At 43.7% G+C, this 27991-nt stretch overlaps 2 protein-coding genes across 3 annotated transcripts in view; one reads left to right on the top strand and one right to left on the bottom strand.

Annotated features, from left to right (window-relative positions):
* Window positions 1-202: 202 nt before the first annotated feature.
* PRDX3 (peroxiredoxin 3) lies at window positions 203-10767 on the bottom strand. Its single transcript, XM_050959060.1, has 7 exons — window positions 10651-10767; window positions 10262-10403; window positions 8989-9130; window positions 7953-8088; window positions 5574-5677; window positions 4270-4435; window positions 203-1195 (listed from the first exon to the last, which is right to left on the bottom strand). Exons 1-7 carry the CDS (start codon window positions 10684-10686, stop codon window positions 1142-1144), a joined length of 780 nt encoding a protein of 259 aa, XP_050815017.1. The 5' UTR covers window positions 10687-10767; the 3' UTR covers window positions 203-1141.
* Window positions 10768-21387: 10620 nt separating this feature from the next.
* GRK5 (G protein-coupled receptor kinase 5) overlaps window positions 21388-27991 on the top strand; it is a 229615-nt gene continuing 223011 nt past the window's right edge. For both annotated transcript variants that reach the window (XM_050959000.1, XM_050958998.1), the window contains exon 1: window positions 21388-21652. In XM_050959000.1, the coding sequence (XP_050814957.1) occupies window positions 21601-21652 (52 nt within the window). In that variant the 5' untranslated portion in view covers window positions 21388-21600. The remainder of the gene's footprint in view (window positions 21653-27991) is intronic.

The following is a 27991-nucleotide window of genomic DNA, read 5'->3' as shown; positions in this document are numbered from 1 at the left end:
CCAGTTCTTCAGCAGCTATTCCTTTGCAACACATATGGTCCAGTTTCTTCCACAGTTATCTGCAGCCTCTAGCAGCTTATAAATGGTAGTAGGTGGGGCTGTGGGAGATAAAACTTCATGCAACACCACACCCAGTCTCTGGTAAGCAGAGGAGAAAGAACATCCAACCTAGATGGTATTTAGAACAACACTGTAGACAGTCTGCTTTAAGATTAATTTATTGATGATTTCATAGTTTAAGAAAAAATATATGCTCAAAATCATTTCAGGAAGAAGCCATATTAAATCTTAACCAGACTTAGTGAATCTTCCTACATAATTACACATCAAGCACTACAATATTTGGAAATCTGCATTTAGTGCAACGGAAAATTTAAGTGTATGACCAACTATTTCAAAAGGCAAAAACAGTAATGATTAAGCGCCAGTAAATGTACCACAATTAGAGTTAAGTTCACATCTCCACCAGTTCCTAAACCGGATGCAGTTATTCTTCATTTAATGTTCTATATTCCAATACATCTTAGCTGAACAATTGTAGATATTTGTTTCTTCAACCTCCAAATCAGATTTGCATGTGGAAGAAGTTTGGAAAAAAAACATGAGCATAATCTGTACAAGGAATTCTTCCATCCCTGCTTAAAAGAGCTACTGGAAAATTAAAGAGAACCACGTTCTAGATATTTCTCTGTATCATCCACTCTACGGCTCAGTATTTCCAGCTCTCAGAAACAAGAGTCTATCGTCCAATTTCATGTGTGCACAGAAAGCCTGGCACTATTTATCTTCTAAGACTGCTTAAAAGGAAGGAGGAAAGGCCAACACTTCTCCTCCCCTGCAAAGTCACAGACACATATACAAGGAGGAGATAAGGAAGAGAATGGCTGAATACAGAGATATATGGGACTGCAGTGCACTCTCTCTGGGGAAAAAACAGCTCCAAGAATATGATTTAAAACTTGTTGATTATGTAACTATTTAATGTTTCAGCATTTAACAATTTTTCTTAAACACCAAAAAAAATTTTTTTAAAATTTGCACTTAAATGCAATCATGGTTGCTTCCTTAGGAAATCCAGCATATGGTTTCTAAGTAACAGTAATAAGGACTCTTTCATTGCCACCTTGCTGTATTTGATGATCTATTTATGCACTTTCTCAAAGTACTCCTTAGAAGCTTCTGGACTTGGCTTGATCTGTAAACAAAGAGAGAGTTTTATACAAGTTAGTATATACACAAAGTGTAGGAGATAAAAAATATGGCTTTATATTTAAGATTCCATTTAAGAATACTGTTTATGCTTTAATAAACCACACAGTTATTTCTGTACATCCACTCTCTCATGAGAAGCAATGTACAGAGGTATTTTAAGAGAAGTGCAGGCTTCTCAGCTGCAAAAAGAAAACTGAAAAATATTTAACTGCAAGACATTTAAAAAATATAAACTAGGACTATCAATCAGTTTTAAATCACACTGTTAAACAATAGAATACCAGTTTAAATTTATTATGAATATTTTTGATTTTTTTTTCATTTTCAAATATATTTATTTCAATTACAACACAGAACAAAGTGTACAGTGCTCACTTTATTTTTTATTTAAAATACTTGCCCATAGAAGAGAAACAAAAAATAGTATTTTTCAATTCACCACATACAAGTATTGTAGTGCAATCTCTTTATTGTGAAAGTACAACTTACAAATGTAGGTATTTTCCCCATATAACTGTACTCAAAAACAAAACAAAGTCCACTCAGCCTACTTCTTGTTCAGTCAATCGCTAAGACAAACAAGTTTTTTTTTTTACATTTACAGGAGATAATGCCGCCCACTTCTTATTTACAAAGTGACTTGAAAATGAGAACAAGCATTCACATTGGCACTGTTGTAGCAGGCATTGCAAGGTATTTACATGCCAGATATAAAAGTTTATTAGAGAATGTTTAAATAAAAATGATACAAAGAGTTCAAAGCGTCAGTTGTTGGTCATTGGGGGCAACATATAGAGTATAGGGGGATGCTGGTATGTGGGAATTGGTTAGCACATAACATATACAGTCTGCAAGGTCCCCCAATGCGCGGTGTATGGTGGGTGGGATCAAGAAGCAGTAGGGAAGCAGTGAGGGTACATCGCTCATACAGTGGGTTACACGCAGTCATGGGTATAAGTAAGTGGGCCGGGTAATGGGGACGGGATGACCCTCGCATGATGGAATCTAGGTCGGTGGCTTTAGGGCTTAGGGGATATGGTTCAGTAGGGGGGGTTTATAGGCCTCCTCCCCCCGTGGGTGCACAGAGCCACGCCGGCTCACTCTTGGTATTGGCGGTGGCCGGTGATGTGCTCTATGTAAATGTCCCTAGACCACCGGATAGTGTCCGAGACCATCAAACGTCTCATGAGCCGTGCATAGCGACAGCCCACCCCACAGGCCCCAAGTACACGTTCATTACAGGGATCCCAGGCACCCAGGGCCCCGACAATCAGGGCATCGGTGTAAACCTCGTAGCCCTTGCTAAACATTTGTATAGCCTTTCATTCTTCAACTTGTAGATTGCACATTTTTACAGTGCAAATACTTGTAACAAAATATAAAGTGAGCTCTGTATACTTCCTATTGTGTTGTAATTGAAATCACTATATTTGAAAATGTAGAAAGACATCCAAAATATTTATAATAAATGTAAATTGGTATTCTATTATTGTTTGACAGTGCGATTAAACCTGTGATTAATCGCAGCTATCCTTTTTAATCTCACGATTAATCGCGATTTTTAAAAATCGTTTGACAGCCCTAATTTAAACAGATACAAAACACAAGGCAAATCAAGACAATCCAGGCAGACTGTCATGACAGTTAATACGGGAAGCAAGTGAAGACTGCATGTACTCAGACGTGTTGGGTGGAGGGAGGGATTTTGTACTCTCAAAAGAATACAAAATGTGAATGTTTTCTCCACATGTAACTTCTAGTACACCTCTACCCTGATATAACGTGGTCCTCAGAAGACAAAAAAAATCGCACCGCATTATAGATGAGACCGCATTATATCAAACTTGCTTTGCCCCACCCTCCCCCCGTTCCTTGTTCCCTGACTGCCCCCTCCAGAGACCCTCATCCCTAATCACCCCCAAGATCCCACCCCCTACCCAACCCCCCTGTCCCGACTGCTCCGAACCCTATCCACCCCGACAGGCACTCACCGGCAGCAGTGGGAAGCAGAGCAGCCTAGCCCCAGTCCACTCCACCCTGCCAACTCCCAGCCACGGCACTCCGCTTCCTGTCGTGAGTGCGGAGAGGTTGGGGAAAGGAAGCCCCCTCACACTCACCTGCGGAGGGAAGTGGAGTGACGCGGCCCCAGCCTGCTCCGCTTTCCTTGCCCCAGCCCCAGCCGTGTCGCTGGGGCGCAGCTGGGGAAAGGCCCTGCACTCACCTGCGTCGGGAAGTGGAGCACCACGGCTGAGAGCTGGTGGAGTGGAGCTTGCTGGGGCTGGGCTGCTCTGCTTCCCGCCACCGGTGAGTACGGGGAGGTTGGGGAAAGGACGCCCTCCACACTCACCGGTGGCGGGAAGGAGAGCGATGCGGCCCCAGCCTGCTCCACTCTGCCACCTCCCAGCCGCAGCGCTCCACTTTCCGACGCAGGTGAGTGCAGGGAGCTTGGGGAAAGGACACCTCCCATACTCACCTGCAGCAGGAAGCGGAGTGCTGTGGCTGGGAGCTGGCGGAGTGCAGTGGGCTAGGGCCAGGCTGCTCCACTTCCACTGCTGCTGGTGAGTGCGGGGGGATCCCTTCCCCCAAGACCCCTCCCTCAAGTGACATGTCCGGGGCCAGGGAAGCAGAGTGGGCTTCTCCTGGCCCCCCGCTAATCCCCCAGGCCACTCTGGGACTGCGAGGCCCCCAAAAGTGCCCTCCCACAGCTCCTGCCCCCCAGACCCTGGGGTGGGAGCCTCTGACCCCTCCGGAGACCATCTGCCCCTTATCAAACCCCTCAGCCCTGGCCTGGCCCGGCAGCATGTCAGAGCTTTACCGTGTTGTATGCGAATCTGTGTTCTATTGGGTCGTGTTATATCGGGGTAGAGGTGTATTGTGAATGCACTTTAATGGTTCAGACTGAGGGCATCAATTCATACAATGAAAACTTAAAAGACTTTTAAGTTAATGAGTCCTTTCATATTACAGTGCCCAGTCTTCAGACTTTCCAGCAAAAAGGTAGGACATTTTCCAGGATCGGGTCCATATATTGGATGGTGATACTTAACCAACACATACCGTAGGGGACTCTGGAGTCCAGTTTGCTGGGCAAACCTCTCCATGAGTGTCCACGTATTGGAATGCCTTCACCAAGCGAAGGGTCTCTTCTACACTGCGGCCAACAGGGAGATCATTGATACTCAGATGCTTGATGATTCCATTAGGATCAATGATGAAGAGACCTCTGTATATGAACAAAGATGTTTTGAACCTTTGCAATATTAATTCTGTATCTTGTTTCTTGTGCACAGAGGTGAAGTTATTCTAAATCACTCATACAACAGTGTATGGAACGTTTGTACAATACTTGCTAAGGTGTACTTTTTGCACAATAAGATAGCTAAGAAGAAGTAACGACAATAGTCAGAACTAAAGATGCTGATTACGAAAGTGTAATCAGAGCATTAATCCCATCCATGCTTTCCAGGTACTGAAAGCACTTCTTTCTGTTATTTTAAGGCACCTCCAAATCCATTTAAAGTGCTACTTTGAGCGTTGTCTGCATATAGAATACAAGATTTAGTCTAATTCCTAGTTACAAGGATAGCTGGTTATGCATTTAAAAGAATGTCTCAATTTCACCTGTAAACTAAAGTGGTGGAATTAATTAGATTTGGCAACAAATATTCAAGTTCCTTCCTAGCCAACAATTTAGACAAAAAGTTGCACTTTTTTTAAAACAAAGAGGTTATGAAGCAGAGTTAAAGAGCACTCTGGGATCACTGCTGTTCTCTATTACTATATAGCAACGAGAAATAGAACTCATGCGTCCTCAAATACAAAGGGTCAGAAAGCAGAGCAGAGAAAATACAAAGCACAGCCAAGCATAATTTCTTCCTTGCCATCATGTGGCAAATCTCGCTGTGCCATACATGTGCAGCTAGGAATCCATGGGCACTCAAGAAGGGGCAGATTTGAGCCTCTGTGCTGCTTGACCTCCTCAAAATTGCATGGAGCTCTGCATAAATATTAGTACTACTCTAACCTATCCTTCCCTCCCCCCCTCAGAGAGATAGGGAAGAGAGGAAGCATTGGGTTAAGAGAGTCTCAAGAACAGAACAGAACATTCTTTCCTCACAAGTGTTCCTGGATAGATAAGTTCCAGAGGCTTCACACCCTGACCTCTCCAGAAGGCTATAAACCCTTCCCCCACCTTCTATAACACTCTACAGAAACTGCAAAACAAGCCAGTTTGACAAGCTGTGTTTCATGCTTACACAGATTTTTGAGGGGAAAGGGAGTACAATATGGCCCATGCAGTTTTAAACTTGGCACTGTCATAACTAGGGAACAATAGAGGTTACCAGAGAACAAGGTCCTACCTTAGTGCTAGACCAGGTCCTTCTAATAGCACACCATAATCTCGGGAGATTTGTTTTGTCAAGTCTGACAGAAGCGGGATATTCATATGGCCCAAGCCACCACTCTAGTAGAAATAAATAACAGAAGGGTAAGTTTGAGTGTAATAAGAGTGAAGACTGAATGTTTGTTTAGTTTTTTATATTCATTGCATCACTGCCTACTAGGAGTTCCCTTCAGGAGTCACAGCACTGATAAAACATTCATTCTTGAGCCTTTATTAAACTAGGCTCTTAACGTGGTATAATTAGTTCACATGCTTTGAGCAAACTTAATTGCTAGTTTTAAAAAACACAACCTCCCTGAACACGAAGCCCTTCTACACTGATGATTTTCAGACTGCTGACACAGCTGGTACTAGACCACCCATAACAGCAATGGAAAGATTTTGGGGAAAATTATTTCCCCTTATACACTAGGTGATCACTTTAATTAAGTAAAATAGCATCTATTGCACATGATCTACTAAGAGAGATGTCACTTTATTATACAAATTGAATATCCATATATAAGTACAGATGTTTGCATTTTTTTCATGCTAGTAATGTTTATATCTGAACCGTTATATTATGTCAAAGATATTCTGTTTTCTGTATGTAAATACGTTCAGTATTTCAAGCACATATTTTCCTATATTTGGGCAGTCGAGTGAGAGAGTGTACTGAATTGTGCAACATTTTGACCGCCAAAGGATAACCTATCCTTGAAATGAGACTGATGAATGTTAGCTTTTCTATTCCTGGCACTGTCAATGAACCAGTGTGCAACCTCAGGCAATCACATAGACCTGATTCTGCACATACCTATCCATGACAGAACTACTCATACAGGTGCATAACTTTACTCACATAAGCGTTAAAGAAATCAAGGCCTTTGTCTCTCTGAACCTCCGTTTCTTGCAAAGGCACCATGGGAAGAATACTTTCCCACTTTTATAGAGTGCTTTGAGACCTCTGGATGAAACAGGTGCCAAATGTAACTTTACATGTGCATTAGTACATCAAAGCCAATATTCACATTTTGGAGTTTTGAACCAACTTTGTTTAATATGAATACAAACTGATTTGCCCAAGGCAAAGCTTAGTCCAAGTATATTAGGCATGACATACTTTAACAAAATTAGCTCTCTCTTCTGTCTGCATATTACAAAACAACACACACACACACACAGAGGCAGGCAACATCAGCTTGTGGGCCTTCACATGAATCTGCAATTATACATAGCTTCAGACTGGTCCTGACCTAGGTACATTTTTGCTAGGAAGTATAAACACAACGAAGCATTTCCATATAACCATATTAGCAACAACTGAAGACATCAGATATGAGCCTTTTTTGAACTGCTCCATTAGGTTTTCTAGTCTGGTTACTGGCAGAAGACCAACATCATTTTGGCATTACTGAATGTAAAGAGACCTGACAGTAAGAACAACTCCTCCCTACCACTTCCTCCTTCTCTCAAGGAGTTAGGTGCACCATTTTATTACACAAGAAGTTTTAAGCTTTTTTGTGTCTTAAATGAGGTTGTTAGGAATTTCAGTAGCTTTCAGCTGATGCTATAAATCTAACAAGCCTATTATTCTTTGTTTCAATTAGATCAGAAAAAAGTTAGCTACTGATTAACTACTTACTAGTTACACATACACAGCAGGGATATGTAGTAACTACTAAATTTTATGTACAAGATCACAAGTAATAAATTGCCTTTATTTAAGGCATCTCATAAATAGAATATGCATTATAGGTTTTACTCAGAAGTTAACATTTAATCACACTGTGTAAACTTCAAGACTACTCAGACATACACTGGACAGGAAAGCGAAGTATCTGGTTGTGGTACTACATCAAACACAGAAGTTAGCTATTAGCTAAATATGGCAAAGAAGTTTTTGAGCCTTATACTTTTGAACTATTATCTGTCTCCACATTTTTTATTTTAAAAGAACCAGATGAGGAAGACAGTGCTTCGAAGTTTAATACTTAAAATTAGATCTCATATTAAATATACACACAGAAAAGCTGTCAAATGCTACAATCAGGTAATTCTTTCTTCTTGTTTGCTTTTTTTTTTTTTTTTTTAAGGCCTGTCCTAAAATAAACTACCGTAAACGTATGCACGTTGACTATTTAGGAAATGCCTCTCTATGCACTTGTGTTCAATTAGAGAAAGATTATTCAAAAAGTATAGTGGAAATTTATGCTTGATAGTAAGAGTTTGCAGAGTTGAATCCTCTTTTGAAGGCAATCAGCCTCTTTGCACGAGCAAATACAGGATTTTACACAACTTCTCAATAGCACTCTCCAAAGTGCTGTTAGTGAGAAAACAGCCATGTGACTCATACCTTTCGTGGTGTTTTTGTCCAGGCCAGATGACAAAAGTGAGAATCCACAGATACAGCAACGACCTCACAGTTCACATCACGAAATTCATTAGCTTTGTCACTGAAAGCCACAATTTCTGTTGGGCATACAAAAGTGCTGGGTGGGAAGAGAAGGGTAGTAAATAAAAGAAAGTACGTTGTAATTATTCCAGATCTAAGCTTCACAAAAAAGTTTTAAAAGAATGAGGAAACATTGGTTTCCAGGCACAAAACACACTGCTGTATTACTTATGTAGCATGTTTTACAGTTCTATTTCATCACTGATTCAAGTTTTCAAGTAGCTGAATCAGTTTCAACAAGTCTCAGAAAAACAGCAATAGCAGTTAAATAGTACACTGATTTTTTGTGTCTACATTTTCAACAAGCAAGACATTTTCATGAGTTCTCATTCTGCTAGCTCTTAGGTGAACAGTTTGCAGAAAAGTTCTACATTCGAGGAACGTGGATGGAGGGATTGAAAATGGAATCCTCTCCCAGCTACCCCACCAGCAGAGCCACTCCACAGCTACTATTGTGGGCTCAGGACTTCATGTGAGTGGCAACCCACAACTCGCATTCTGAACAGCTTTTGTTTACTGGAGCTGCTTAATCACAGATCTACCAGCTCTGCCATAGCCCACCCCTAAGTAAATCCCTTCATGGTGACTCAGAGCTCCAAGGCGCACAGGCAGAGGAGTTCTCTGCAACCAGGATCCCCCTATGTAGTGGAGCCAATTTTGTTCTGAAGCACTCAAGGTCCTCCAGAGGCAACAGGATTTGTTCCCAGCTTTACACTTAAAATGAGCCAACAGAACTATTGTTGCAGTATGAAACTCATCTCCTCCCCGACTGTTATCATTCACACTTTAGAAACAGACATGCTTTCTGCTTGACAAGGCTACCCAAGACAAGGTCAAATGAAATGTTGGTAGAGATAGAAACCCACAACATGCTGTTTCTGTCTGACTGAGCAGGAGTCTAGATAATATTTAAAAAAAAAAAAAAAGTTACACTCACAAATCCAAAGGGTAGAAGAAAAGTACCAGATATTTTCCCTTAAAGTCATCTAGGCTCAATTCTTTGAACTCTTCATTGACAACAGCTGTTCCTTTAAAATATGGGGCATGCTGGGTAACGGCAGGAACAGACCTTGAAGAACCTAGAAAGAATAAATCATACTGTATGTCAGTGGTTATCAACCATACCCAGAGGAGTCTCCTTGGGGGTATATCAACTCATCTAGATATTTGCCTAGTTTTACAACAGGCTACATAAAAAGCACCAGCAAAGTCAGTACAAACTAAAATTTTATAGACAATGATTTGTTATACTACTTTGTATACTATACACTGAAATGTAAATACAATATTTATATGCCAATTGATTTATTTTATATTTATATGGTAAAAATGAGAAAGTAAGCAATTTTTCAGCAACAGTGTGCTGTGACTCTTGTATTTTTATGTCTGATTGTGCAAGTTTTTCAGTGAGGTGAAACTTGGGAGTACAAAAGACAAATCAGATTCTTGAAAGGGGTAAAGTAGTCTGGAAAGGTTGAGAGCCACTGCTGTACTTTTAAACTATTAAACAGATACTTTTAAACTATTAAATAAGTTAATCAACCAGAGTAGTATATAGGAATGCCTGAGAATTTTGAATCAATTGTCATTTAATAGCTCAAGATCCACCATATTGTAGTAGGAATATATTTATTTGTGCTCATCATATTATGTTAGGAATTTTTTTTTTGCCTTTTTGTTATAGCAATGGGAGGGGGGAGGTTACATGTTTGAGAAGCAAAGATACTCAGTGTACAAATGTGACATTTTAGACGTGTATGCTTTCCAACTCAATCCTATGAAGAGAAAAACTTTAGTCACTTTGCCTGCATGTTATCCAGACAAAGATCAACATTTCACAACTGTGAAATTGCAGATTTTTTTGGCAGATCTGCAGGGGACGTTACCGTTCCAAGAATATACAGTCCAACCCTGCCCCACTCATAGTCTCCAGCAAGAGGTCACCTTTTTTAGCAGCATCCCCACATCAGTTTAGGATGAAGGGCTACTTTACCAGTGAAGACAGGGAAGCCGGAGAGGAATGAATTTTGCAGGCGTGTGACTGATTGACCCACAAGCCCCAGGGAGCTGCTCCGAGCTACACTGTAACCCCTGCGGCTGTTCAGTCCCACCCACGTGGGGGCCCCGGCAGAAGCACCCGCTTGCCCGCCACGCGCTAGGGCAGCTGACACTTCTTGGCGGGGCGGCGGCGAGGGGTGGCTCTGACTTACTGGTGCTGAAATGGAGCCGGGGAAGGGCCAGTTCTGCCCGAGCCGTGCATTTCCTCCCGCCGCCGGCGGCAGCAGCAGCAGGAACAGGGGGCCGCAGGGCAGCCGCACAGGCCCCCCAGGGCAAGGGAGTTGCTCGCGCTACCTGGAAGGAGAGAGGGCAGAGATTCGGCACGTGCAGGAGCTGGGGGGCTCAGGGGGTCGGCCAGGAGCATGCAGCGTGCACGAGGTGGGGGGAGCTCCGTGCCCCCAGGATTGGGGGCGGGGTGACCTACCCATCCCGGAGCCCTGCAACGAAAGGGGCTCAGTGCACCAGAAACTGGCCTCCCGAGCGCCCTGCAGCCAGGGCCCCCCCGTGCCCAGCAGCGCGGGAGCGGAGCCCACACACTCACCGAGGGCCTCAGCAACCTTCGCAGGGCAGCAGCCATCTTCGAGGCGGCTGAGTGACAGGCGGGCCCGGCCGGCGGCGCTGCAAAGCCGGGAGCGGGGCGGGGCCGGCTATGGCTGCGGGGCGGGCTGCCGCAGCCGGGCTGTGCGAATCCGGTCGCCCAGGGCGGCAGGTTTGTCAGAGAGCGACGGGGGAGATCCCAGAGGGAGCCCTGAGCCGGAGCTTAGCGGGCGGGCCCCTGGCTTCCCGCAGTGCCCCTGGGGAGCCACCCACCCGCCCTGCGCCCTGAGATACGCGGAGCCTGCGAGTAGGGTGACCAGCCATGGCGATAAAATCGGGACTGGCCCGGTATTTAGTTATTTGTCCCACATCCCGATCGATATTTTGCACTCCGGGTTTTTTGGCTTGGCCGGTGTGTCATCCCCGCCCCATGTGGCCCCATATTTTGTGCTTGGCATCTGGTCACCCTACCTGGAAGCAGGGCCAGCACAACCCATTAGGCAACTGAGGCAGTCGCCTAGGGCGCTAACATTTGGGGGGCAGTGACCGTGGCGGCCAGACCTTCTGCCACCTCTGTCGGGGGCAGCATTTCTGGGGTGGGACCTTCTGCCGCCTAGGGCAGCAAAAAAGTTGGCAGCGCTCCTGCCTGGGAGCCACCCACCCCGCACCCCGAGTCTGAAGTTAGTAGGAGGATGCACCTGCCCAGCACTTATTCACGGGGGTCCACCAGCACCAGACTCCAGGGTATCTCCCTTTCCCCTGCACACTGAGTAAGCCCAAATGCAACCCCTACCATGGGAGAGCTACCTTACTGCACCCCGGGGAAGACGGAGCCCCGCTATATCCTGATTTCACCCATCCCAAACTCACCCAGGGAATCCAGCTCCTCATCACGCTGTGGAAGGCCTGAACCTACCCCACATCTAATGCCCCATCCTGGGGGGAAAGCCTGAATTTGACCCTTCCACGCTAACTCCCCCATGCTGCAAAGAAACCATTGATTCAACCACACCACATCCTGGACAAGACCTAAACCCAATCACTACACCCCACCTCAAGTTGGCCACCCTTGGTGTATGGAAAGCCTGGACTGCCACAGCTCCCTGCCTCGGAAAATCCACACTTGCCAAACCTGGGTGGGAAGGCAGTTCAGATCATAAGGAAAGGGGGATGAAAAAAGACCTGAGAGTGGGAAGAGGGTACAAAAGGGACGCAAAAATATAATGTGGTGACTAGCTGCTGTGACTCAGCTCTCCTACTTGGGGAGAGGGGAGGGATTACAGTACTGTAGCCACATGTGGGTAAATTAGGCCTGACCTAGTAATAAGAGAGAAGCCTCCAGAGATCTAAAGGGGGAGTTTGCTTGTGGCCTGCCTGCTGGGTGGCAAAGGCAAAGAGAAGGAAAAGCTCAGAAAAGGCTGATTGAGGGCTTTAGCCAGCCTGAATTATCCCACACAGACCTTAGAAGGAGCACTGTGGGATTCCTGACCCAAGGAAGGAAAACCCACTTGAGTTATCAGCACACGTCCCAGAAACAGATGCCTCACATAAGGGGAAGAGCTGATGAGAAGCATCAGATACACTCCAGAAAAAGGGGTCTGGGACTCCTGGCTCAAAGAGGGAAAACTACCTACCTGAAGTATTGCACAGGTCCAGAAGGAGGGCTGTGGTAACCCTGAATCGAGAGGGAACAAAGTTTGGACTCAAAGTAATAAAAATGAACTTGATATGTTGTAAGAGATCTAATAAAAGAAACCTCAAAAAGGGGAAATCATGGTTGAAGGGTTCTGGCCTTGAAATGATTTCTTGTAAGAATCAAGGAGGAATTAAAGGAATAATACGTGCAGAGGCAGGTTGTGCCACAAAGGGATGGCTGCCTGTCACAGTTGGGCTTCCTAAATATGTTCCTTGTAACATTTATTATCACTGTATTCCCAAATATTTGAGGCACTCTGACACTAAGGGCTGTATAAAAACCTTCAGGGGGAAGGATATGGTCTTGGGCTTTTTAGTAATAAATGGTGACGTGAGTGTTCTGCTCATTAGACCCTCTTTAATTAGCCTCCGTTTCATATGCGGGGAAGTTGTATGGGAAAGAAATTCTAGTAAGGGGCCGACAATCATCACAATTTGCTACCTGCTATAGCTGCGAAAATAGCACCTGCAGGAAGATGATAAAATAATGGGTGGGTTAGGTGGCCAATATAGTCACCTGTAATCAGGGGTGAAAGTAACTTAAGGGACTTACTGATACACAGGGCGGCCAAGGTCCTGAGAAAGGTGTGAGGAGGAGCAGCTCAAACAGAAGGGTTGGGCCCTTGGGCAGAAGGGGGCGGGGCTGGAGTCAGACCCCCCCAGACAACCCTTCAGTGTGGCCTGGCAGCGATTTAAATGGCACAGGCTCTTGGCTGCCACCACAATCCTGGGGCTCCAGCAACAATGTAAAGGGCCTGAGGCTCTGGCTGCAACAGCAGCTGCAGCCAGGAGCCCCAGGTCCTTTAAATCACCCCCAGAGCAGCTGCCGGGAGCCCCGGGCCCATTTAAATTGCAGGGCCCCGGGGAAGCTGCCCCTTGCCAGTATGGTTGGCCATGTACCGGCTTACTTTCACCCCTGCCTGTAATATGGGAGTTTTTGCCATCACCCTGCACTTTTAAAACTCCATATTGCATTAGATTGAGAGACTCAGGTCCCTACTCAACCCTCACCCCAAAAAAACAAAAACAAAAACAAAAACAAAAAAAACACTGCTAGACTGAGGGGGAAGGGGGAGTTGTAAGGTAAATAATTCTATTGACTTTGATTTCAAGGCCTTGTCTACATGGGAGACTTGTCTCACTTCTAATCATTGGAGGCCATCTTGATGGTAATCAGAATATATGTGGTTTTTTGGGTATTTTAACCATGTTTTAAACATATCCTCAAAGATGGCATTCTTCTTCCTCCTTCCCCATTGTATCTTCCCCAAATTCTGCCTCTTTGGTTCTCATGCATAGCCTAGGAGTCCTGTTTCTAATTATTTCAGTATATTTAAAAGGTTTCACATTATTTTTATTGCCTATAATCCAAGGTTCTGATTTAAATCAATATTTGCTGGTAAAAGGTACTAAAATTAAGGTATTTAAAGCTCCATTTTTTTTTTCAACTGTGGTCTTGATTACTGTTCTGCTGGCTTTCAGCTCTTGTGCTTCTCTTTGCAAGTTTTGACACCAGGGTACATGATGTGGTTGACATCTGAGAGCCTAGGAGAGAGAGAAATGTCTGAGAAACAGTTCTCTGATCAGAAAGTCCCACAGCTGATAGTGGGTAGGCAGACTACTGGCCCCAGGTAGAGCCTCACTAACTTCAGTGGGCATGGTAGTCCAGCTACATATTATCAATTGCCGGACTGAGGCCTTCGAGCCTGATGCAAACCCCACTTAAGTCAAAGGGAGACTTCGTGTTGACTGTCTGCAAGGGACTTTGGATCAGGCATTTGGGCCTAATCAGACAAGATGCTGAGCCAAGTGATGTAGTGGGCACTGGACTGGGACTTAGGCTCTGCTACTAGCCTGCTAGCTGACCATTAGCAAATATCTACCCTTTATCTCCATTTTACAGATGGGGAAATGGAGGCACAGAATGACACTTGCCTCCTTTTGTAAAGCACTTCAAGATCTCTTGATGAAAATCACTATATGATTCTGTGAGACTTGAGGATTAAAGCACCTTAGCATCTGAAAGGATCACTACCAGTGAACAAACTATTTCCACACTCCAAATTTGATAGATCCCTAAAGGAAGGGAAAGGGATAGGGGCAAGGGCTCTTTTCCCCCTCTTCCCATCTCCCACTGCCATGGTGAGGCTAACGTCTGACTTCTTGCTGATTCTGATGTGGCCACTTTCTAAATAACAACTCCATTTTTATTTTTGTTTCCTTCTGGCTGTCTTCTTGACAGTCAGTGCACACAAAATACTTACATTGCTATTAGTCACTTCTCTGCTTCAAGATAATATGATCACACAAGGGATTTACAAACTGTGGGAGAAGTTACAGGGACCTGCAAATTCCATATTTCATAGAGGTAAACCAAAACAAAGAGATGGGTTGAGGATGTGCTGCATCACCTCAGTGCTGTTGCTGTACGGCAGCCTCTCTCCTTATGCAAAGGACTCTGTAAACATTATATGGTACACTGTCTGCAAAGGCTATTGCATAGGCCAGCCTAGTCTCAATCAGGGCCGCCCAGAGGATTCAGGGGCCCGGGGTCTTCAGCTGTGAGGGGGCCCCGCTTTTGCGGTAATTTGGCGGCGGAGGGTTCTTCCGCTCTGGGACCCACTGCCGAATTGCCACCAAAGACCCAGAGCGAAAGAAGCTCCCAGGGCCCGGGCCCCACGAGAGTTTTCCGGGGCCCCTGGAGTGAGTGAAGGACCCTGGTCCAGGGGCCCCAAAAAACTCTCATGGGAACCTCTGCAGGGCCTAGGGCAAATTGCCCCCCCTGGTTTCAACCTACTGCCATGGAACATCAGTGTGAGCTCATGGGGTGAGGGGTGTTCAGCAATTTGCAGGGATGGACCTAACTCACTTTCAAACATAGGCCAGCTTACAGATGATGATGAATGGACTTCAGGGTGTGTGTGTGTGAGATGTTTCCTCCAGATAACATAGGCAAAGGCACCTGGTAAGCATGGTGCCTTATCCTGACACTTTAAATGTACAGTCCTCAGGCCATGGGGCTGCTGCTCTAGAGGCAGCCTAAAGATGGGAATTGCTGCAGTATTCATGGCTCTAGATCTGTGAGCCCACCCTGCTGATGACTCATCTGTTATAATGGCTCATAGCGCTCTGCTTAGCTGCCCTCCTTTTATTATTACAGTGATGCATTTGTGCCTTTATAGTTTAGGCTGTCAGCATTTTATTTATAAACCCGTTTTCCTATAAACAAAAGGGCTGCCAGCCCTGCTTTTCCTGATGTCAAGCTGTCCTTAAAGGTTTTAAGAGGACATGTGAGGCTTTTCTGACCTGCTTTAAATGAAAAATACCTTAATTTGTAAGAGTTTAAATAGATCTCCTTTATTTATACCTTTAGTCATCTGAGCTTCAATATTCCCCCCCACACACACACACACACAAACATTAGGCTACTCTCTTCCTCCTGCCCCCATTTCCTTGCTACAAAGAGAAGCACAGTTGTGCTAGGGGCCTGATCCTCTACCATACTTGTGAGAAGAATCAGGCCTCAATTCATGGAAGCAGGCAGATAATTGACAGAGGAAGAAGTGGAGCCTTGATACCTGTTCTCCTCCTAATCTATCTGCATGAACTGGCATTCCAGGGCAATGTAATACATGCACTTGAGGCATGGGATTTCAGAGCAGTAACAGAAGGGGAGCAGAATGATTAGATTACTCTAGGCAGTGTCCTCCCCTAGATGGGAACAGAACCAGGCATTTTCAGTTGAAAATCTCCTCAACAGTGAATGCTGCTCAGAACAGTGTTGGCATCTAATCCTTGGTTTCTACCGGGTTCCTCCAACTTTCTCCTTTAGATGTGTGGAGGAGGGGAGAAAACTGCATAGCTGGGAGATCACTGAGAGGTTGGCCACTGAGCCAGCCATGCTGCTGTGGGACAGGGTACCTCTCTGGAAAGGCATTGGAGCCTAGATTCAACTTGGATACTCCAGATCTATCCCCATTTAAGGCCGTGCATTTTGCCCACCTCCTCTCAGCAATGCTATTATGAAAAGAAGATACTACATTTGTGTCCACTTCCCTCACTAGCAGAGACCAATGGATGAAATAATCCAAACGGGTTGGTTAAAACTGTGCTTGATACGTCCTCAATAACCTGGCTACTCCAAGAGGGAATGCATGGCTTCATAGGGATTCCTCAGTTGGATGATTGGGTAACACATAGGAACCTTTTAAAAAAGAACCTCTTCCCCCCTCCCCCCAGCTCTGTGGAGGTGAATTATAGAGAGGTGCTTTGTGTTTGTCTCGCTGCAAGGATTTCAGTGTTACAACTGTTTTGGTCCCAGGATATTAGAGAGACCAAGCTTGGTGAGGCAATATCTTTTATTGGACCAGCTTCTGCTGATGATAGAAACTTTTGAGCTATACAGAGGTCTTCAGGTCTGTGTGGCTTGAAACTTGTACCTCACCAACAGAACCTGGTCCAATAAAAGATATTACTAAAGTTTACTCACCTTGTCTCTTTGCAAGGAGATCTTTCCTTACCCAGGAGGGAGGGTGAGGAGAGAAGTATACTTTCGAAATATAGCTGTAGAATGTGGCATAGTCCATCAGTGCAGGATGACTGCATGCACTATGCAATTGCCTGTGAGCTTGAGGGTATGTCTACACTGAGCTGGGGTATGATTCCCAGCTTGAGGAGACAACTATTACTCATCCAGCTGGTATGCTAACATTGAAGTGTAGACATGGTGGTGCAAGCTAGTGAATGCCTAGGGTCTCAGAGTGTATGTATTCAGGGCAGCTAGCCTATCTTGCTGCTTGTGCTGTTTTTAGCACACTAGCTCAATGAGCCTGGAATCATACCCCCAGCTCCAAGAGTGATTATATCTTAACACTGACCTGTTTTGTGTGAGCACTTTCCTCGCCTTAGTAGAAAACAGGGATACTGAACTACTCCCTCCTCCCTGCACATGGTCTATTTAACACAGGATGGAAGATACCGGTTTCTGGGTACCCTTTGTTATTATTGTTTGTAATTTAATTGTCTATGACTTTGCTGAGAAGGCACAAAGATGAAGAAAGTCCTTGTTACAAGAGCTTACAACGTAAGGTCCCCGTATAGTGACAAGCTCTGCACAGATGCAGGGGCCCGTCCACAGAGCCAAAGGCCTCTTCCTGCCATTAGATTGCTACAGGCTCACTCTTGCACTTCCACTGTGGAGACAGATCTGAAGGACAGACTTCCTTGTGTCCATGCAGAGCCCCACTGGGGACCTGATGGTGGAAGTGGAGCCTAGTAGACTAATGTAGGAAAGAGGATGGAAGGGAAAGCCTACAGGACACTTCTTTTAAAAAAAAGTTATGAATGTAACTCTACCAAGCACCAAAGCATTGCACTGAGCTGCGTTATTTAAAAACGTTTTAATTAGAAGGGGTTGTCTCCATTTTATTTCTTGTACAATGACTAAAACCCAACACCCTAGGCATCTTTTTTCATCATTAAAAACCCCCCTCCTCATTATTTTTAATGGCAATAGGTGGGCTAAGCATCATTACTGTATGTGAAGACATGCATTTCAATTACCAGGAATGTGAAGATGAGCTCAGCATCCACTTCCCCAACAAGCTCAAAGTGTGGGCAAACGACACATGCGATAGGACTTCAGAAGATGGTGCATCTGTTGCATATGTGATGAAAGCGGCAGTGTTTTTCCCCATGAAGTACAATAAAAATACACATTCACAAAGCAGGTAGCCCTCAGTCCATCTCTCCATCCCCTAGAGCACCTTTAGATTCTTCTGCCATGTGTGAAATGAAACTTCCTTGGGTATATAGTGGCAAAACCAATATTTGATTCAACAGGTGCATGTAGGTCTGTTTTTAAGTGCTCAGCATCCACCAACTGGGGCCAGGTTTTCAAAAGAGCTTTCTTTTCATTTAGGCACCTAAATAAGGGTTTGACGGTTGGTGCTGCGCTATTTTGAAAATCTGGTCCTAAAAGTTCAGTCTGTGGTGCCTCCTGCAACAAGCAAGTGTGAAATTTCCATTGACTTCAATGGATGCCTGAGCAGGCCCCAAGTTCCTAGGAAAAAAATATTTCCTATTGATTAAGAGTCTGCTCCTGGACAGTGCTGGGTGCACATGCGTTCTATTAGTATTAATGAGAGTTAAGGTTGTTTGGCATGTTGTGGGCTGCAGTGAGCACTTCAGGGGGTGGGAGTCCAAGGCACTAATCCTGCAAGCTGTTCCTTACAAGTGAACCCCTGCCCCTACCTCACTGATGTGTGGGCATAGGACTGCACATCATCTGGCAAGATCAGGGCTTACATGACCACTTCAGCTTATGGAAGACCTACTTCCAAGTGACTGCTTATTGTAAACTTGCTTCTGCTCAAGTATCCTGTTGCGGGGAGGGTGAATAGGATGAATTCAAGAAAGAAGCTGCACCATGAGGTAAGAAAAGAAAATATTTTCACTTGTATTTCATTTGTTTGAATATGAAAAATGTTATTTAAAATAGTTGCCCTGTCTTGTGACACCAATGTCCTGTTCTGACCTCGCCATCATCCCTCTGTTGAGCAGATGTTTGGGGTCTTATATATCATCTTCCCAGTTATGGAAAAAATTGATGTAGTTTGGCTATAGTCTAAATGTCTTTTACTTACACATAAATATTAGACCTCGGACAGAGATGGTCAAACAGCATATGGGGTAATCTCTTTCAGGAGTCTTAGCCCAACACCAGTGCCTGCTTCCCAGGAAGCAACTCTAGCTCCAGAACCTTGCATCTCTGACACAAAAAATAACTAACCGAAACATAGCATGTCTCCCCACAAACTGAGCACTTGCTCACATGTTAAGAAGACTTGGAAGACAGTGTAGTAACAGCCCCTGCTGACATCATGTGCAAAAGAGCATTTAATATTGTGATAAAAAATGCCATTTCCCTATGTTCAGAAATCTAAATGTAGTAGGAGGTCTGAGTATCATTTTTCCCCAGACAGTTTTCTCTGGCTGATCTTGGGGTATAATCAGCATGCACACAAAGATAGGAAGGCATGGTGATTATATCAGACTTGCAAGAAGATGCTGAGTACTTTAATCTGGGTTGCTTCACAAGGATTTAATTAATGCAGATAAGAAGGGGGCTCATTGAATGTAATGAGTCTGGTCCTGATCTTGTTTATGTGGCTGTCATTACCTTGGCTTCTGTAGAGTTACTTGATTCACAGAGGTGTAAATAAGATCAAAATCATGCTAATAGATGGCACCTGTTCTATATAGCAGACATTCAAATACAGGAATAGAGGTAGGATTCAAGTTGTCTAGTATTGAAAATTTCCCCCTGGGCTAAATGTTCCTTTCAGTTACACACGTATGATCCCCCTGAAATTAATGGTCTTACTTGAACATAGCTGAAAGCAAGGTTCCTACTGAAGTTAGTGGAGTTATTTAGGGATGGCTGTATAAGGAGAAAAAAAGTGCAGTCAAACTGACAAGATCTCCTTATGCTTCCTAACCCACAATTTTAAGATGTCAACAATATTTAAAAAGCTGCTGCTGGTTAGGAAGATGTGTTTGTTTTTAAAGATGTTTGGGTTTGGATAAACATTCCCTAGTTTGCAAACTAACTATTCTGTGGCTATGCTGATAGATGAGCATCTAACCAACTTGAAATGAAACTACCCAAATCCAAAAGTGAAATTGATCAGCCTGTTTTCATTAGCTATAAAAGGCACACAGTAAACACATGTCCTATAAAGTAAGTAATAATGCAGTTGTTCATAATACAGGTAAGGACACTTTTGTTTTAAAAACAGTGGCCTGACTTTTGCAGTTGCTGAGCACCCTTACTTTCAGTTCAAGTCTCTGGGAGCTGTAGGGGCTTCATAAGGCCTTATGACTTTTAAGCTGAGGGGGGGAAATCTTGGCCTTAATAAAGTCAATGGCAAAACTCCCATTGCTTGTAATAGAGACAGGATTTCGCTCCGTGACCTGGTGACTGTACCTCCATTAGACACTGCCTACCACGAGCCACTGGATGGCGCCCCAGTACAAGCTGATCTCTGCAGTGGGGCTGTGGCTGATTAACTCCGCGGAGCTATCCCAGCTGCTGCTGGTAAAGTAGCCTTATAAATCACTACTGAGAACAGAGAAATGCATGAAGCGCCTGCCTCCAACCCCTACCCGTTTGAATCGCGTGTCTCGTAGGTCCGTAACCTCTGAAGAAGTAAGATCTACAGGAAACCAAGCGCACTTTGCGGCTCGGTTTATGCAACTCAGCAAGGGTCTCTGGAAACAATCGTTAACAGTATACGGTGCACAAAGTATCTTTCTCCCCACCCCAGCATACCGTAAAGAAAACACATGAGAAGACTAATACACGACTGCCTGGCTTTGTCTCCATTGCGCAGGCGTCGGCAGTAAATTCATAACTTCGTGCAAACCCAGAGAGGGTGCAAGCGTTTTTGCACGACGCGTGGGGCATGGCTTTCTCCCAGCCTTCAACCAAACTTCAGCGGTTTTGAAGAAATGTGAGCGTTTCATTGAACTTGGGTGATTGAAGTCTCCTATTATTGGTGATTTCCCCACCGCTTTCCTCTGTCGCTCATTTTCCCCCACCAGAAAAGCAACGAGCTACCACTAGTGTCCTGCTTCCAGGAACTCTGAAATACTTTGCAGGGGATGAAACATACTCCCCACCCCCTCCGTTGCTTGGGCTGGTGATTGCTTGCCTATGTTATGCAGATGATCTGCTGCATTTGTAGCCTCTCAAAACAGTTAGATGTAATGTGTCATAGCTCCTGTACAGCCCTGGCAACTCCCCGTCCTCTGGGTTTACATAATGGAGGTCTCCTCAAGGTGCAAGCCAAAACCAAGAGCAGGCGCTCAGCCTACAAATCCCAGCATTCCCGGCCTCGTAGCGCTGAGGAATGAACCAGCTGTTGAGGACGGCGCCTGCGCAATGCTGCGAAACCAGCTTCATAGTACCACACCCCCGGGGAGGGAGGGAGAGAGGGAGGCAGCAGCATCTGAAATATTAAACCATCAGAGGGAGCCGGGGGGAGGAGAATGGAGTAGCAGAGCAATAGAGTGGGGAGAAAATATTAGTGAGGGGAGAGCTAGCAGTGACTTTCTTAAAGGAAACTCCAGGAGGGGGAAATAAGGAGGAATAATGCACTAGAGGAAGGAGGCTGATAGTCGTTACAGAGAGCCAGCAGCACCTATAGCAATTGACATCCTGCTGCAGTGCCGCTACCTTCGCTGATTGATACGGTCAATGGAGCTGGAAAATATTGTTGCCAATACTGTCTTGCTGAAAGCCAGGGAAGGTAAGAGAGAAACAGCAAGGGAGATGGAGCACCCCTGTCGCATTTACCCTCCTGGTAGTGGTAGGCAATGCATTACCGGAGGAAGGGGGAAATGCACACTGGGGATTTTTAGACCCCGTGCTGATCCTGATCCTGTTCCCTCTCGAGGTTTCATGTGGTTGAACCTGCGTTTAAAATGCGGATTTGAAACAATAGAATGTTTATCTCCAGCTGTGAAGAGGTTCCGTAGGAGGAGATTTTTGAGATCGCAGAGATTGTAATGGTAAAATATTCACCCCTTCTCTCCAATCTGATCCCACAGATTGTGCTATCTCAGAGTCTATTGTTAAAGGTCAGCTGCAGATGCATTCATTCAAAAGGGTTAGCAAATATGCAAATAGCCTTTTATTCTGTGTGGTGCGACTGGCAGAATACAGCCATTGCCTTATTCGGCATTATCAGGTGATATAATGTTGCTGGTAACTGTCCATTTTAAATATTTTTTTATCCTAATCCAGTTTTATGTGGAAAAGCGAGTAAATGCAAATAGAGCGAGGTGACATGTAATTAGCTTCTACGGTGCATATGAAAAAGGACCTCGATCTGCAAAATAATGCACGGTTTCGGAGGGGATTTTGTGTGTGAATAGCTGAACTGGGGGCTGTTTCTTTGCTTGCTGTGTTACCGACAGATGATTGTATGAAACTGCTATTGAACGTTCTGGTTGGAAAGGCAGATCTGGCTAGATTTGTGAGAGGTGGTTGATGCTTGAAGGGAGGGGGCTAGAGAGAGGCTAACAGAAAACCCTCGCTAAAAATTATTGGTGCTCATCCTTTTAAAAACGCAACATATACGTTAAAAATATCCGGGCGAACTACAGAGCTAGCTGCATTGCCGAAGATGACTCTTAAAAAAAACCCTGGTGTGTACAGCGTGTTTTCAGAGGGGGAAGTGGTTTTCTGGTTTGAATGATCAGGTTTCTACTGAGCCTGGCTGAGAGGGTACCCTGTGCGAGGCTCTCACATCTTGAGAGGATCATAACGGAACAGCTCATTAACCTGGCATGCAGTATTTAATATTTTCATTCACTGCGTTTGATGAATGAAGAACCCCTAGCCAAAAACATAATGACTCCCATGTCTTCATTATCTCGCACATCTTTCCCATTCTCAGGCTCAGCCCTGTGTTTATATGGCACGCACGGATCTCAGCGGGACTTTCATTAGATAATGCAGCAGGGTATCCTTTAGCTGTTAAACTTGTGGAAATTAAATCGCTCCTTGGAAGGTTCCATTCAGTAGAAAAACCATCTGATCCTTATTTCAAATGGTCACCCCCCTCTTTTTTTCTGGGGGGGGGAGATGGAAGTTTCCATCAACAATAGCAGTCTTCATTGTTTATGGTGGCCCCCCCCCCCCTCCGGTAATAACACATTTGATCCTTTGAATTTGAAAACATCACTTTTATGGGTCTCCAGTGTTTTAATGTAGAGGTAGCTTTCTTCCACTGTCTAATCCTGATAGTATTAGAATTCTTCTGTGTGGTAAGGACAGTGTGAACACCTGTGTGCAAGACATTGTATTCCACTGATGGCTAAGAGCTGGGGGGGGAGAGGAGGGGGAAACACTAGCGAAAACATCTGTGAGGAGCCACCTGGTGGTTGAAAATTATTATACATTACATGGCTTGGGGAAACAATCTCTTGGCAGTCAAAATTATTACTTTTGAGATCACTATATGTCTATAGGCAGGCAGCAGGCCATTCAGAGTGCCACTGCTCTAGAGGGATAGAAAGTTAATTCCTCTTTGTGAGACTATTTCAGATTTCTGGTAAATATATTGCAAAATCTTTAGTGTGGAGCCAGTTCTGACATAGGCTTCTATCTCCTTCTGAGAGTCCTCTCTCTTTCTTCCGTTGGAGGAACAGACCTATATTATTTATAAAGTGAATTTGTGAAGCTTTAGATTATTGCAGACTAACTTATTCTTAGTTGTATTGAGTTAGGGGTGGTTAACCTTTATTTATTGGGCTAAGGAATTAGATTTTCCTGGGAAGCCTCAGAAAGGGATTTCTGAGATGATTATACAGGATATTTATTTGTTCATACTGTCAGAAGTCCACCAGCACCCAGCTGGAGAGCTCAGTGACAAACAGCTCAGGAATTAAAGTTCAAGCTTCTTATTTCATTCCTTCTCCTTATGTCCAATTTGCTCCCAAACTTTGGTACCTAAACTAGGAAGCAATTTTACCTTGGGGATTCCCACTCCACAGAAACCATTTCAACCGAGATTTATTATATACAGAGGCATACAACGCAGAGAGAACATTTCATGGTGAATGAGAGCGAGGTTGGTGTGATTTACAAGGAAACAAGTCCACGTGGAGGGACTTTTTGCTCATAGAGGCTAAAATTTCTCTGAAACCCCAATATGGAATTACGTCATGCAAGAATTGCAGCCCCAATTTTTGATTGGTTAAAATAATATGTGGATCCAACATTGCTTAAACTTCAATATACTGAAAACAGTTACTAGAGAAAACTGTTCTATTGTGATATAAACAGCAAGGTTTCGTGCACTTTCCTCTGAAGCAACTGGTACTGGCCTCTGCTGGAGACAGGACACTGGCCCAGAATGGGACCTCAAGTCTGATCCAGTCTGGCAATTCCTATTTTCTTACAGGAACACAAATAAAGGAATATTAGTGTAATAAATGAGATAATTTCCACTATTACACTCAGCATTATACTAGCACATGAACACCTGAGACAAAATAGTTAGATTTGCATAACAACATTTATATAACTTACAAGGGTATTTTGAGATTTACCTACAGAGTAAAGCCGTGAGATCCTCAGAATAAATTATGTGCTATATATATAGTGTATTCAAAGAATACTAACTGTAGATTGGTGGCTTATTCTTTTCTGACTTCAAACTGGAGCATTCTTATTTTCTGCTGGGTTTTTTATAGTATGGCCTAGGAGATGTCTACGTGGCAATAAGTAAAAATAAAGGACCCATAGAAGTAAGTCTCGGAGCCCAGGTCAATTGACTCAGTCTCACAGGGCTCATACTACAGGTCTAAAAATAGCAGTGTAGATGCTCGGGCTGGAACCTGGTCTGAGTCCCATCTCCCCTCAGAGTTGAACTTCTATGCTGCCATTTGTAGCCTTGCAGCACGAATCAGCTGACTCAGGCTTTGAGACTCGCTCGCTGTGGGTCCTTTTTTTACAGTATCCTTGGAATATGATTGGGCATCGTCAGTATAGGCTCTTTCAGATTTAAGATCTCTAGTAATACTTTAAAGCACCAGTATTAATGTTCTTAAGAAATACAGTTGTGTATCACTTACAGAGAATCAGTTAGGGTTGCCAACTCTCCAGGCCTGGCCTGGAGTCCTCAGGAATTAAAGGTTAATCTTTAATTAAAGATTGTTATGTGATGAAATCGCCAAGAATACATCCAACCAAAACTGGCAACCCTAGATGTATTGCAAGAATTTTAAATATGGCTATCTACTGCATGGCCTTTTGCTACCCTTGATCGTCAAGGAAGTTCCAGTAATATTGAAAGAATTTGTGTAACAAATCCATTAGCTGGAATTGAAAGCTAAAGGTGCAGTAAAACTTCTAGGTTTGTAGCCCCCAAATTTACCTTATGCCTTTTTTGTTCCATGGCTGCAAAGTTTTTGTGAAATTTGTTGGAGGTGGTTTTGTTTATTTTTAAAGCAAATGCTTCATAGCATTGGGGGGGGGTGTCGTTAAAAATAAAAGCCTAGTATGCCTGGATGACCCCACAATACTAAAGGAGAGAGATGCATAACAGATTGTCTTGAGGTTTTCAAGATGTTATTACAAACTGCAACGAGGAAAATATTCCTAAAAATAATCTGTTCTCTGAAGCAATTGTAGATGAATGAGACACCCGCTTGTACTGAGTACCAAGACTTTAAAAAAAATTACTTAAATAACTCAAGAGTAATTGCATCTGAAATTGAATTTGCAAAAACTCTGGCCCTTTTCCTGAAAACTCTATGTTCTTAACTGTACGTCCAGTTCAGTTAAGCACACGCATAGGTATTGGCAGGATTCGGGCCTTTACTGGTTGCTGTTTTACCAAGAGTGAAGGTTTATATTAGCTGAAACAATACGGGGAGATGATGGAGGTGTGGTAATATCTTTTATTGGACTAACTTCTGTTGGTGAGAGAGCCAAGCTTTCAAGGGACGAACGTGGCTGCAACAACACTGCTCTGAAACAATAGGGACATTCTGAAAATGACAGGAGCTCCACCAGCCCGGGAGTCGCTCAAAGAGATGGCAATGAAGAAAGTAATTAAACTGAATAGTGAGGTTCAATCAATGGCTATGGCTTGACGTTTTCAGACAAGCAAAACATTATAGCAAAGGGGCCTGTTCTGCTTCCCCCCTGAAGTCAATGGAAGTTTTGCCTTTTATTTCAATGGGAGCATGAGGCCCAAAGTCACTGTACTAGGTGAGGCTTCAAAATGGTTTTAAATCAAGGTTTCAACAAGCCTGCAACATTAAATCCAGTAAGGAGAACTATGTCAAAGACTTGGAAGTAGAGCTAGATAAATATTTTCCAGCAAATATTGGTTTTTAGAACATTTACTTTGGCTTTGCTTGTGCTCCCTTTATGCAAGCTCATTTTGTGATTGTTATAGGAGCACAACCATCAGAGGAAAGTGGATTTTGAAGCTGAAATTGACCTGGAAAGCAAACTTTAAATTGTTTGTATAAAACAGTCATGCCAGAAACCTGATGGTTATAATAAAGAATTGCACTCATCCAAACAATGAACAGAACCAATGCACTGTGACTATGTGACCAGTCATAACTGAACAACGCAGCTCAAATTGCAAATCATGGAATAAACAATTTGCACACAAAAAAACCCTTAATTCAATAATTGCAAGTAATGAATAAACGCAAGAAAAAAATTGACCTTTTTGCAGAATGTTCATGATTTTATAGGCAATATTAATCATGTAAATGATTGAGTTATAAGCTGTACTCAGAAATGTGTGTTTTTTAAATGGTGTGTTTGAGGGTGAAGGTTTGTTTCTCTCTCGCTCTCATTTTATTTTTTAAAGTGAAGTTTCCTCCGTTTCATATTTCTTTTCTCAGTACACAAAGCTTGGTAGTTTGTGTAACACAATTATGAGGTTTCAGTAGAAATTATATCAGGTTAACTAAAAGGAAAAAGTAATTAGGAACAAAACAGATATGTTGGACCATCTTTTATTAATATGAAAAAGAGCAGACACCAAGGGTAAGGAGCATATGAAGATAAACTAGATAGCTAAATAATAACAAGTGTAGTCATGCCATGATTTTGGAAAACCAGGATATGTAATACACACTTCCCCAGACACTTAAGATAAAAGCACAACAAAGAGGCCTTGATGTTTGAAAAACACAAGATATAGGTAAAAAACAATGACTGTAAAGCAGCAAGGAAATAGACTAGAGGGTGACTACCATTAAGGGACAGATCTCGCTCTTTTTAATACTTGTCTCTCCCTCTCAGGTTAAGTACTTATCATGAAAGAGAATGGAGAGGGGAATACCCCTATATATTTGTCCATTAAAGTAAATGAAATGAATATTACTTTCAGTTTTGATATAATGCATCCATTTCCGTGATCTCAGACAAAGTAGTTGATAAACTGACTTGTTTAAACACTCATTCAACCATGATGTGCACAAAAGCAACTTTTCCTCTGGCAAATTCCATTGTTATGATAGAAGCCCTGAAGTAGCAAAAGGAGCTTGGAGGTGAGCAGAGTTTGCCATGAAGAGCCTAATCCTGATTTCCCTGTTCAGGCAAAATTTCTGTTGTGAGCAGATTGGGCCCAGAATAGGCCATGCTAAATATATATAACATGCCAAAACATTAGGAAGACAAGGTAGGTGAGGTAATGTGGGACCAGCATGGCTACAACTACACTGCATGAACCACTAGGAAGTTTACTGTGTATGGATAACAAGAGTCACAAGAAATCGGGAAATAGGAGTATGGCTTGTGATGTCAAATTCTCTTGCAAAAAGGGAACATAGTGGGGGGAGAGAGCTTTCTTTCCACAGTGCAAGTGCTGCAGCGCAACCGTATGCTACAGTCCTTACCAAAATGAAAACGACTCGAAACTATCTAAGTAAACCTCAATCAAGGAGATATCCAACCTGTAAATGCAAACCAGAGGGTTATAATGCAAGCTCATATTAAACATAGGAAGAGATGAAAGTAAGTTAAAGGACTTATCGGCAGAGGTGAAAGCCCCGGGGTAGCAGCAGCAGCCAGGGGCTCGGGCGGTGATTTAAAGGGCCCAGGGCTCCGG

Source organism: Gopherus flavomarginatus, chromosome 6, assembly GCF_025201925.1.
Source record: "Gopherus flavomarginatus isolate rGopFla2 chromosome 6, rGopFla2.mat.asm, whole genome shotgun sequence".
In the NCBI taxonomy this organism is placed as follows: Eukaryota; Metazoa; Chordata; order Testudines; family Testudinidae; genus Gopherus; species Gopherus flavomarginatus.
Note: the sequence above shows the minus strand (reverse complement) of the source record. Positions and strands in the feature narration are given on the sequence as shown.

Excerpts from the sequence above, each read along its gene's own strand:
- PRDX3 (XM_050959060.1), bottom strand. The coding sequence starts at position 10,686 with ATGGCTGCTGCCCTGCGAAGGTTGCTGAGGCCCTCG. Across the intron at positions 9,131-10,261 it reads CCGGCTCCATTTCAGCACCA|GTTCTTCAAGGTCTGTTCCT; the intron begins GTAAGTCAGAGC and ends TATTCTTTCTAG. Across the intron at positions 1,196-4,269 it reads GGACTCCAGAGTCCCCTACG|ATCAAGCCAAGTCCAGAAGC; the intron begins GTATGTGTTGGT and ends CTTTGTTTACAG.